The sequence below is a fragment of the Sprattus sprattus genome (genome assembly GCF_963457725.1).
Source record: "Sprattus sprattus genome assembly, chromosome: 21".
In the NCBI taxonomy this organism is placed as follows: domain Eukaryota; kingdom Metazoa; phylum Chordata; class Actinopteri; order Clupeiformes; family Clupeidae; genus Sprattus; species Sprattus sprattus.
In genome coordinates this window covers 2,362,396-2,374,895 of record NC_137919.1, presented here as the reverse complement: position 1 = coordinate 2,374,895, position 12,500 = coordinate 2,362,396, and the positions used below count along the sequence as shown (strand labels likewise).

Here is a 12,500-nt window from a genome sequence, read left to right as displayed (position 1 = left end):
GTAATGAACTCAACAGGCAGAATGTGAAAATGAGCAGGTTAATGATGTAGTGTTTAAACACAACACAGTTAATCTCCATTAGCAAGACAGGTTTCTTGCTTCTTCACGAAAGCACTATGGGTTAACAGCAGTTACTGCGTACAGTCCACAGATCTCCCTGCCTTCATACCACAGATCATTCTCTTAGTGCAGGCTTGGGAAGGGAGGGATCAGCCGTGTGGTCCATGTCAGTCTCTGGGTGAGTGCAGTTGGTCCAGGAGCACACACTGAATAAGAGAGTTTAGGTGATAGGAGAATTGTGGGTAATGTAGTCTTTGGTGGGACTACACCTACACACCGAACTGAGCATCGTGCGTGTGAGAGCCAGCTAGTGTCTCTATTCACCAAAACCAACTTTGCAGCTCAGGCGAAATGTAGATAAGAGAGTTTAGGTGATAGGAGAATTGTGGGTAATGTAGTCTTTGGTGGGACTACACCTACACACTGAACTGGGCATGGTGCGTGTGAGAGCCAGCTAGGGAGTCTATTTGTAGCTCAGGCGTCTCTCACCGCCGGCTGCAGGGGGCTCCATGTGTGGGTAGAAGGGACCTACCAGCCAGTTGAGTGGCGTGTTGTTCACCAGGTAGTCCATGGTGTTGTCCAGCGTCTCTCGGAGGCGCTGCAGCTGCGCTCTGCTGGAGGACAGCACCCCGTCAGACAGGTCCCCGAGCGCCACGGCCTGGCTGAAGCTGCTGCAGACATCGGAGGCCAGGTTAGTGATGGTGAGCGCCTGGTCTTGGACGTGCTGGGGGAGGCCCTGCAGACCCGACACCAAGCCCTGGCAGGTGGTCTGCAGCTGGTGGGAGAGCCCGTGGGCCAAGGCCAGCGTACGGGACTCCACACTCTGCACAGGAAGAGACACGTGGCACAATAATTAGGACAGGAGAGAATAATATACTAGCATGGTTTACAAAGATACAATTACATCATCAAAACTGGAAGTGTCTTTTCCCAGAAAGTTTTACCAAATGCATACAAATTCTATGTTTGAAATGAGTGCTTCCTCAAGCTAGTGAATAGAAATCATCTTGGCATTCTTGGTTCTACATCACCACGACTACTTCTACCACCATTACTGCTACGACCAGTAATACAATAATAAACACTTTCTAATATTGTAGCAGATGTCCAGATGTTCCTCTTCCAGTCGCATGATACACAAGACATTTCAGTCAGCATAATCAAATCTGCCGGGGAAAAAAGCACAGTCATTGTGCCCACTACGTACAGCTGCATCACAGTCCTGAGGTGTGTGTCCATTAGCACGCCATTCCTTTAAAGAGTTGAGCTTCTCCTGAATCTTCTGGTTGGCACCATCGATGTTCTTTCTGGCGTATTCAATCTGATAAAGGATACCCAGATCAGTAAAGAAAAGCACCAAACCTGGTCTGTGTACAGGCTACAGTTTACTACCGTTTTTTTTAGTATAGGCTTAACAAAATAAATGACAAAAAAATGAAAATCACTGATAGGGGTTCGCAGGACCAGAACTGCAGAGAAAAGCATAGAAGAGACACACAAAATATATTATTGTAGAGACACCCACCACATCCATGGTACGGTTGAGATGGCTGATGGACTCCTGACTCTGTTGCCGAGCCTCATGTACCTTGGCAGCAGCCCTCTGGTAGGTCCGCTGACGCAGCTTTACAGACAGGCTACCCAGACGCACGTAGTAACTACTGGAGCTCTCCACTCCATCCTCGGAACACTCCTCAGCTATGGAACCTTTGTGAGAAAGGGAACACCGGATTAATGAATACAAAAAAATAATAATAATAATAATAAATGCTAAAAGGGAATCCTCACAGGAAGCCGATTACTGCAGAGGCACAAATAACAACAACAACAGAAATTCAACAGAATACATACAGAAATGGCAACATGAAGGTTCAAAAGGTCTCTGGTTAAACACGTCTGGCGTCTAATGCTTATGTAAACACGGGCAAGTAGTTGAGGACTTCCAAGAAAAGGGAAGGAAGTATTCATGAGAGGACGGGTGGCGTTGGCCAATCCTCCCACTAACACGCTTGACAGACTCGAATAAAGGAGACTCAGTAAGCGGATTGAGTTGAGGGTTATTGGGCCAACATTTCTTAGAAACCTTGGTTTTTCACCCCACAAGCCCTTTTCGTGCTTTATTATTATCCATGAAACACATCACATGCAAAATAAGACAAGACAGGGGTCACCACAGAGGCCGACTCTGAAAACCCAAAGTGAACTCGTCTTTCACTGACAGACCATGCCAACAGGCGGCAAGAGTGCCCGCTTATGCTGAGATGTCATCATTTACATGGATCGTCAGATCCCAAGATGATCACCTTTCTGACCCATCATATGGATTGATCACCTGCTCCTGACACCCTCCTACAGCTGTGATGCTGTCCTTTCCAAAACAAGGCAGAACAAAAACAGGATCCCTGGATAACTCCTGCTAGTAACTCAAACTGAACCAGAGCCCAAACGGCTGCGGTCCGATCGTCTTTTCACTTAGAAACGTTCCTAACGGATTGAAACGACCCAGAAGCACCCAAGTGGCAGCCATAAGAGCTGGTAGAATTCTCTAAATGCTAACGACAGGTGCTTCAGTCCTTCCTCTATTTTAGCATTGAGGACACTGGACCATCCTTAATAAAAAGAAAGATAACAAATGCAATTGAAATTTCTGAACACCAAGGTTGTCTTTTCCTCCATCTTTATAAAATCTCACTGACATTTTCAATCCAGGTTAAGGTCCATGATTTAATAGTTGTGCCTATTCGACCGCAGCCCCGCTGTCTACAGTGCTACACTGGATGACAATTTGCTAATAATATGAATTTTGCCAATATCACCGCTACCATTGACATATTGCCACAGTAGTCATATAATTCAGTCTATAGCTGAAAAAACATATTTAAGGATGTAGTGCCTCTTTAACTTATCTAGTCAGCTTATAGTTATGGTGTTGTTCCTCTGGCTCCAAACACACACACACTTACTCATCTCCCGGTTGGTGGAGGGCAGGTACTGTTCCACCAGGCCCTCGGAGGTGGTGAGGACTGAGTCCACGCCGCTGCTCACCAACTGGACCACGCGGCTCTCGGTCACCGTGGAGACGCCCCCGGAGACAGCAGCGCGGGTCAGCTCAACGCCACCCTGAACGCGGCCCACCATTCCAGTCACGGCGTTAGTCACCGTCTCCTTGGCACCGCTGAAAGCATCCTTGGCTGTGGACACAACCTGAGGGGGCAGAAGGAAAGGGATTGGGGGACATGAGTGTTTGAGTATGAGTGTATGACTTTCTTTTCCCTTTGTGTTACATCCACAGAGCCAAATGGGTGAATTACTGGCAAACTATTTTAGCCTCCCACCCCCACCCCACCCCCAAGCAAAAAGTGCTTGCATACAGAATTAGAACTGCTTTTGCAATTGTATTGGCTGACATTAGGGGTTTCCGCAGCCTATTTCCACTGCAGTTTGCCAACAGAGGAGTGGTACAGAGGCTGCACCATGAGTGGACTGCATTAGGAACGCACAACGGCAGCATACCTGTTGAGATGGCTGTTGTAAGATTGGCAGGTTCTTCTCAATCCTGTCCAGTCCTTTACAGGCAAGGTCATTTGTAATAGAAACTGTGTGGCGATGGGACAAAGTTATGAAATCATCAGAATCTCGTAACAGCAAAACGACAGTTAAAACGATCAATAACCACTGATGAATAACGAACAGAATTGACAGTGTGCTAAACTTTGACAGTTGAAGTGCTAAACTCCGACAGACAAGTAAATTGAGTCCTTACTTTTAACCTACAATTTAATGAACAGTAGATGTAGTTGTTTTAACTTACGTTTTGGATCAAGTATGTCTATGAATGGTAGAGCGCTGTTCATCGCCACCAATGTCACGGTTTTCACGCCCAGCTCCGCAACCTCAAGCACGGTCTTGAGGTAGGTGTTCTGGTCCTTGGTTTGAAAGTATACTTTTGACATTATGTCGTAAGTAGAGCTAACCAGGGGTAGACTGGTCACCCTGGACACCACATTCTGTAACAACAAATGGAGGTTTAGTTAGGGTACATGATGAGGAAACGCGAAGCGCTACCAGCTGCGTCATCAAACTAATGTGATATAAAAACAAAGCCCGTCTACCTATTTAGACATCCTCTGCCGAACTAAATGACTTACCTGGTCATTGATGATAGCCATATCTGATGCCATATCAATAATGTTGATCCTGAAAATGAAAGAAAACATCGTTTCAGTTTTTTTCAACCACACAGCAATATAATTGTTTAAAGCAATTGCTACAGCATTACTATGTGACACACATTGTCCCAGACAAAACAATTCACTTGTCGAATATTAACAGGCGGAAGTACTGAAGTTGCACTCACAGCTTGAAGTTGCTAGAAGTTGTTGTGAATACTTCCGAAGTTGATTCTGGTGTGGCACCACGCCTGAGAGTGTTTTATACTATCTGTATCTCGCGAGATAGGAAACGAATGACGTGATCACCAATCGAATTACTAGGGCAAAGGTTATTTCTGCATCAGTGGGTATTTCCCAATTCCTCAAATCTCACGTCATTAAACTGGCAATGGCACAGGTAGGCATAATCTGCCATTGGCAGTGAAGAAATGGATTTCTGTGTATTTAGGACTTTATTAAAGCTTTACTGAAGCCTATTTTGTAGTGGCTTCTCCTTAACACCTCAGATGGCAAGCATATCGGTCTATTGTGCCATTTCTCTTGGATCACCACCATCTGTAGTTTAACTGGGCGTGGATATTAAGAAGAATAACATAAAATGTTTGCAATTCCTGGGATTTCTAAGACGTCTGGTATAGTCTATTTAAAATACAAGCCGCTACCCAGAAGTTTTTTCATGGCACAAGAAGGGTCCCAGTCGAGATGACTTGTGATCAATTTCATCATTAAAGTAAATTAATTTATGTTACACTCTGTAAGGCAGGAGAGGATTTTTGGATTGGAAAATCACAGATGGCCTTCTTCCTCTGGTAACTACTCATGTCATGTGGTGGGGGTTAGGTTAGGTTATGGATTAGGTGTTGGTGTATTGAATTAATTGGGCTGCTTTGCATGCTAGACACAGGTAAGCTTGACCTAAATGGAGTAAATGGACACCTACACTCTGCATACCTGAACATTAGCATCTCTTTGACAGCTTCCACATCCTGATTATGAAATAACATGGTAGAGGGGAACAGAGGCTGCTAGCCCTATTCGAGCGAGACCTTGAGTGGTCAACCTTAATTTTGAACCAGCATATGAGTATATTTTTGATAAATGAGAAACATATAATAACCTAAACAACCTTCCTAAATATACAAGATAAATATGCAATGAAGTATGCTAAAACATATAACAACCTATACATATAATACTAACATACATACATATAACATATATAATACACATATAATACACTATGCTAACCTTTTAAAACCTAAACTACCCTACAGACGAATCCAGTGTGGGAGTAGTAGGTAGTGCAATAATCCTGATATAATATTACTGCTGGTGCAAACAGTAAGTGGAAGTGACAGTACGTAAGTGTAGTACAACGGTATTTGGAAAGTGACAGTGTATGTAAAGTCACGAGTGCAAACGTGTCAGCAGTAGCTCCATCACCACAGTGGAGAGATGTGTCTGGGAAGGCATTCATTATTTTTATTATTTATTATTATTTAGCTGTGTAAGAAGTCTGGTTGCCTCTACTGTCTCGTTGTCTTTGTGGCAATGACAAATAAAGAACTTTGAACTTTGAACTTTGATGATATGGGCTGATTCAACTAGCTCTCAAAACCCTCTTTCATTCCTGAGCTTTTGGATCCCCCTGATTTTAGTTGATCATTTGTATATTTGCTTTCTGTAAGGGGTGTTTCTGTTCTTTTGATGTGTATAAAGGTGCTTAGTTGAGTGTGTTGCTTCTGTTTTTCTATTTGATTTTTTACTAAATCATTTTTATCTATTTTTTTGTGATCTTAATGCTTTGCCTCTGTTTTGTATTTGTTTTGATATTAAATTTTTTTGTGATTTACTTGTAAAGCACTTTGGTCAGCGTGAGCTGTTTTTTAAATGTGCTCTATAAATAAATATGACTTGACTTGACTTGGTATGTGTGACTGAGAGACATAAGGCACTGGGCCATGGTGCAAGCATGACTAACTGCTGGACAAATGACCAGAGAAGATCCTGTTGAAGCAATCCGTGCCAGAGTTCATCTGCACCTCATTCAATAAAGTCCCTGCTCTTGTCCTTGTGAATGTGAATTGCATCATACTAAAAAGAACCTTGATGCATGCCACGTATGGGCTGGACTATGACCAGGCAGTTTTGATATGATTCAAATATATTCACACGAGTATGGTCCAGGATCAGTTGTCATCTGGGTTAATCTTGGTCCAATCTAGGCACTTCAATCTGTTACTGATCTACCTACAGTTTAATAGTCATAGGCACTGCTTACAGGCATAAGAAGTCATCTCACACAGACCTTTACGAAATAAAAAAGTGTCCTCGACATCACTTAGTACGTTTACATGATGGTGGACCTGGAAAGTGTGACAAAAAGGTTGGTTCTAGGCCTACCTTTAGAGGATTTGAGATCATGTTTATAAGATGTTCAATATGAGGGCCTGGATGTCTGACCACCTGCACTCAACATGGGTGGATTCTGATATTTGAGCCTTTCTGTTATCAACACACAAAAGAATGTGAAAAAAGAAACTAGCCAGTGAGTCTTCAAGGTCATAGCCCTTGGTTGTTTTTCTGTGTACTTCACCTCCCTAACTTCCACTGAACTTTCATTGAACTTGTCAAGTCATTGAATATGTTCACTCTGCTTTACTTGAACCCACTTTCAGGACAAACAGTAAACATTGTTTTTGTGATTGTTGTTTTTAATCTCGTTAAGTGTAAATATTTATCTTTTTTCACTTGAATGCGAAATATTTAAGTAAGCGGACAAAAGACTCTCCATGCCAGGAAAATGGGTGGCTTTGTTTGGAACGCTTCAGACGTGCAGTGTCCTCGAATGGCCCCGCAAGCTCTATTGCACCATCGGTGAGAAGCTAATGACACCTGCTGCTGCTGACCCGTTGCTGCCACCTTGTGGATAAAACAAAACATGCAGTGGAATTATCTCCTGACGATTTATGAATACAACGAACGCCCTGAAGGCCTACTGGGCCTAGAAACCAAATGACATTGTAACCTGAGAAAACCTCAACAATATGGTGTAAATAGAACGTTGGAGTGTAGCACTGTGGCCACAACAATGAAGGAGTGAGCTTTATGATTATTATGTAACACGTTTAGAATGAATAATGATTCCAAACCATTTAGGTCTATTTGTCATTTAGGTTCAATTTAAGAATCAAAACGTTATTTCCAGAAGCAACGTTGGGCTGGCATGTTTATCGTAGTAGTCATTACGATGTCCCAGAACTGAATTAGGAGAGAAAAGTAATCCCGGCGCAGTCAAGTGGATTTAAGACACTCGCGGCTATAATAAGTTTTGATTTACATTGGCTAGACTCTCTTCAGTCTTGGCCTCCTTGAGATGTAGCCTGAGCAGTGTTTGGACCACGACGCGAACATCACCTGGAGCCATGACGATACAATGTCTCTGTCAGATCTGCAACTGCGGGTGAGTAGGCTCACCTGTTCCCACGGCTGTCATGATGGCCCGTGAGGATCGAGCGAGCAACAGACAGATGGAGAACGCAGCGTGACTTCCTCTCACTGTTCCGTACATGCTGGACAGATTAGTTTTCATCTCCCTAAGCGTTACGCTATAATCACTGAACATGTCGCGGCTGGTAATAATTTCATTAATTTCTTCAAGGCTCGGTTTAAGTTCATTACCGGAGATTCTCCACGGACAGTTCTCGTGGTGGAGAGAGGCGCAACGACTCCCTCTCACCCAATAGCCAGTGACCTACAACAGCTGACGTTATTCTTTATTTCTATTTTTACTTACTCTCGTTTATTTATTTATTTACCCTTGAAAAACACACTTAATCCTGGTGGATCAAAACCGTTTTCAGCCGTTAGCCCATCATAGACACTGAGCTCCAGCCTCCGCTAGTCCTTCTGGTCCTCTCTCCGTCTCTCTGCGTGGAGGGTGAATAATCCACGGGTATTTATTTTTAGACACCATCTCCGCTGCTGCGTGCTCCACTTGTACTCCTCTCTTGCCATGCGTGCTGCTTCGGTCAATAATTTAAACAGTGCGAAGGAAAAGAATGCCAAAGCACGGGAGACAGTAGTGCGTCTGACGGACAGGATTCGCGGCGCGAACCGCTCCTAGCAGTAGAGCTCGCGGTAAAGGTAAGCGCGCTGGCGATGGGAGCATTGAACTTGTCTTGTTTTCTTACTTCATTCAAACCTAATGGAATGACGGTCGAGCATCCTTCGAAACAAACACAGGAAGTTACGGTCCATGTCGTTGCACAGAGATAAAGCGTGTGCGTGTGCGTGTGTGTGTGTGTGTGGGTGTGTGTGTGTGTGTGTGGGGGGGGGGGGGGTTGGGGGTCAGACTTTTGAGAGGGATGGATGCTGCTGGAATTAGATAAGTATGCAGGTGTATTTCTGTCACAGTAAATCCTCATGTAACTGCGTATGATTTAATTCAAGGTGAGCTGGTCAGCATTTCGCCTTTAGGAAAGGTTGAAGCTCGCACAACCCTGAGCGCACGACTCTCTCTCCTCTCTCCTCCGCAGGCAGCACCGGTGCTCTGGCGAACCGGCCCCGGTGGCATATGACGCGCACCCAACCGCCTACGTCTCTGAGTATACGGAGAAGTTTATAGCTCACACCGGCGCAGAGGTACGGACGATCAAACACCCCCACGATGAGTTCCATCCACCAGAGGGCGACATGACCTTCATGACCACCTCCAGGTAGGAAAGGGAGAGCTCCACTCTGCATTAATTATCATTTTTACCCAGAACTGACCTGTATTAGAGTCCTCAACCCGCCTGACATAAAACGCTTACCACCTATGCATGACACATTGCAATGCACCCAGAAATAGTGTGAATTAATAAGCCAAGTACAGATTTAGCTGCCTTCCCATCTAGAGTTCTCATAGACATTGACTCGAACATGAAAATGACTTCAATGGGGTACCACCACACACTACTCTTCAGCTGCTTCAGGAGAAACATACCTACTTTGCAGGTTGACTGTAGCTCTGTAGCTCAATGCAGCTACTGAAAAGCCACTGTGATGACTATTTTTAACATAACTGAAGTGAGCATCTCTATTTGTATTACATTCACGAGCACACAGTGGACGTAGGTCACACAGCCCACTCCCATGACCCATGATGCCTTTCAGGTTCGACTACGTACCGCACTGCCTGATCCCCAGAGCCCCGAGGGCCCAGCCTGCGTACGTGCCCCCCGAAGGACCCATGAGGATGACCTCCACCTACTCCGAGGACTTCCACCCCCACACCGTGCAGTGCCACAGGGTCCACAAGGTCCACGACTACCACCCCACCACGGCGAAGATGGACGGCCTGTCCACTTACAAGGGTAAGGGCAGGGCAGTTACACTGAAGATGGACGGCCTGTCCACTTACAAGGGTAAGGCAGGGCAGTTACACTGATGATGGACAGTGTGTCACAGAGCAACATGAATCCATTTAGTCTGGCCAATAGAGGGATATGTTGCTGCAAGTTGAATTCATGGTGGGTTTCTTTAATGAGGTGTTCTTTAGAGTTAGATTTTCTTTTATTTCTTTCTAGGCTTCCAACTGTGGCAGGTGCTGATGTTGCTTTTTGTAACACATAACAATCGCTTATTAATTAGAATGAATGGATTATAGATTCAATTAGCCTAAAGGAATATAGATTCGCTAAAATAAGCGGGGTGTCTGGGCCCCGACCTATTACAAATACAAAAAGTTGGGCCTCGGAGTCAAAAAGGTTGGGAACCCCTGCTTTAGACTACACAAGCAACGCATGCAAGAGAAGTTGTGCTGTGAGATGGTGTGTGGGTTAGTAAGTTATACTGATGGTGGGTTGGGGCTTGTTGTCTGCCCTTTACCCAACACTGTAGGGTTTAGCCCTTGTGACTTTAAAAAAACACTGTCGCCATTTTGTTCTCTTAACCGAAGATCAGACTGGGCATTCATGGTGTTGGCTTTTTGTTTTTTAATCCTCTGCTGGAGGCTGTTTCCCATTTGCAGTGGAGTACAAAACTCACTTGTACTAGCTTCTTCTATGATGATCTACAGAACCTTTCTGGTTTTAAAAAACACTGGCAACTTCTGTCTAATATGTCTATATATATTTAATTATTTTTTTAAATAAATATATTCATTCATACATATATTTCACTGTCCATCGCTATGCATATTGTAGATAAAGCATCACTTATGCTGCTGTAGGACTTCCTTTCCCTGCAACTATCTGTAAATAATACATCATTGTTGTTCTTCTGGTTAGATGCTAACTGCTAACTTGGCTTTGCATCTTGACTCTGCTCTGCACAATGGCAATGCAGGTGGATCTAATTGTAGCCGTTGAGGTTAAGGCCCTGTTCTATATTCTCTTCCTGCAGAGGATTTCCGCACATGGCCCCCTCAGAGGCGACAGCCACACCGGCTAACCGACAACCTGACTCTCGACTCCGGCAAGTTCTGTGGCATCTCCACCTTCAAGGACGACTACCGCCCCAATCTTGGCATAGCAACCCGACAGCCCTACAGGCCGCCGCCCGCCTCGGTTGAGCAGCGTGAGCCGTTCAATAGCGTCTCCAACTACCGCCTGCAGTACCTCCCCCATCCAGTAGAGGCGCTGCAGAGGCCCTCTAGCGCCCCCGTGCGTGGAGCCTCTGCTCAGCACATGCAGTACCAAAACCAGCCAACAGAGGGCGCCCCAGTCTTCCAGGGCACTACAGAGTCCCGCGAGAAGTTCCAGCCGTGGCCGCTGGGCGCTAGGCAACAGCGTCGGGCAGACGAGTACGTGCCCCCCACTGGTCACATGACCTCCCACACCACCAGTCGCGACGCCTACGTCAGGCACGAGTGCCCCCAGCCGCCCCGGCCCATGCGCCCCGTCATCCAGGCCTGGGCGGACGAGAAAGGGGCCCACCGACGGAAGCATGGGGTGCCCTCCGCCAAGCCAACCACCACCTACCGCTCCCAGTATACCCCCAAGACTGCACCCATGCCCGTCTGCACTAGATCCAAGCTGGCCCAAAGGCCCTGCAGCGACGCCCAGCAGCCTGTAGAGGGCGCCAGTGCCCATCTGCTCGGACTCAGTGCCAACGCTCACGGCCCACCGTGCCCAGCCAGTCTCGCCCACCCCCCAGGCTTCCAGGACACGAGCATGACGCACAGAGGGCACAGACTGTACCGCACCATCTCTCAGGGGGAGACCGGCACGGCAAAGAGCCACGCGGCAAAGGAGGCTATCGCGGCTAACGGCAACCAATCCCCTCGCGGCCCCAGCGTGAGCAGGAAGATGGTGGCGGCTGACGGTCGCGGCAGGGGACAGCACTAGAGCCTCGGCTCGTCACCAAGACAACACCGCGAACACCACCGCACCAAAACAACACCACCGCACCAAAACAACACCACCGCACCAAAGGCTTTCGTATTTTTATAGTCGGAGATTTCTATATGGATCACAAGCCACTTGCACATCAAACCCTTTTTGAAGGGGAACAAAAATACTAAATAAAAATAAACGTTTGACTGTTTGTTGAGTACCACTGGATTCATATACATTAAGATGACACAAAGCACAGCAAGCACCAAGGAATGGATACAACTGATACGATCACCCTGACTAGTCAAAAGAAAACGCAATGAACTTCTGTGGCTTGTTTATTTAAAAAACAAAACAAAAAAAAAGCAGTAAAAACAAGATCTCTGGGTAAGCAAAATACTGAAATACTGAAAAACTGTACAAACACCACACAGCCTTTCACAGGAGATGTTGGACTTTGCATTACAAAGAGGGTATGAGGATTACTTTCAAACATAATTCCTATTTACAACATATACAACAGAATTTTATAAAAATATCTAAACTGGGCATAAAATGCAGTCAGATAACTGTTAAATTAATATTCAGTATCGCTTAAAATTCGTTCACCATTGTTGAGCCTTACATGAGGTCACCAAGAGCACCCAGGCCATCAGTGAAGATCACTCACACTCGAAGCCAAATGCTCCATTCAGCCAAGAGAAGGATCCTGTGCCATGGGAGTGTGTGTGTGTGTGTGTGTGTGTGTGTGTGTGATCAGTCCTCCATGAAGCGGAGGTGCTTGCTGGCCTCTTTGGCCCCTGCCATGGGAGTGTGTGTGTGCATGTTTATGTGTGTGTGTGTGTGTCTGTGTGTTTATGTGTGTGTGTGTGTGGTCATCAGTCCTCCATGAAGCGGAGGTGCATGCTGGCCTCTTTGGCCCCTGCCATGGGAGTGTGTGTGTGTGTGT

The 12,500-nt window shown here is 45.7% G+C and overlaps 3 protein-coding genes across 3 annotated transcripts in view; 1 reads left to right on the top strand and 2 right to left on the bottom strand.

The window, feature by feature from the left end:
* LOC308382161 (perilipin-2-like) overlaps positions 1–4,277 on the bottom strand; it is a gene marked incomplete at its 5' end in the record, with an annotated part of 5,282 nt that extends 1,005 nt beyond the window's left edge. The window contains 7 exons of the mRNA XM_080859844.1: positions 593–883; positions 1,268–1,381; positions 1,586–1,767; positions 3,024–3,264; positions 3,574–3,656; positions 3,872–4,067; positions 4,209–4,277. Coding sequence (XP_080715970.1) covers positions 593–883; positions 1,268–1,381; positions 1,586–1,767; positions 3,024–3,264; positions 3,574–3,656; positions 3,872–4,067; positions 4,209–4,277 — 1,176 coding nt within the window. The remainder of the gene's footprint in view (positions 1–592; positions 884–1,267; positions 1,382–1,585; positions 1,768–3,023; positions 3,265–3,573; positions 3,657–3,871; positions 4,068–4,208) is intronic.
* Positions 4,278–7,657: 3,380 nt separating this feature from the next.
* On the top strand, positions 7,658–11,563 carry LOC308382206 (stabilizer of axonemal microtubules 1-like; the record flags this gene model as incomplete). Its single annotated transcript, XM_080859898.1, has 4 exons — positions 7,658–7,695; positions 8,771–8,950; positions 9,390–9,589; positions 10,620–11,563. 4 exons carry the CDS (start codon positions 7,658–7,660, stop codon positions 11,561–11,563), a joined length of 1,362 nt encoding a protein of 453 aa, XP_080716024.1.
* A 744-nt stretch (positions 11,564–12,307) lies between these two features.
* larp7 (La ribonucleoprotein 7, transcriptional regulator) overlaps positions 12,308–12,500 on the bottom strand; it is a gene marked incomplete at its 3' end in the record, with an annotated part of 11,824 nt that continues 11,631 nt past the window's right edge. The window contains exon 14 of the mRNA XM_080859799.1: positions 12,308–12,340. Coding sequence (XP_080715925.1) covers positions 12,308–12,340 — 33 coding nt within the window. The remainder of the gene's footprint in view (positions 12,341–12,500) is intronic.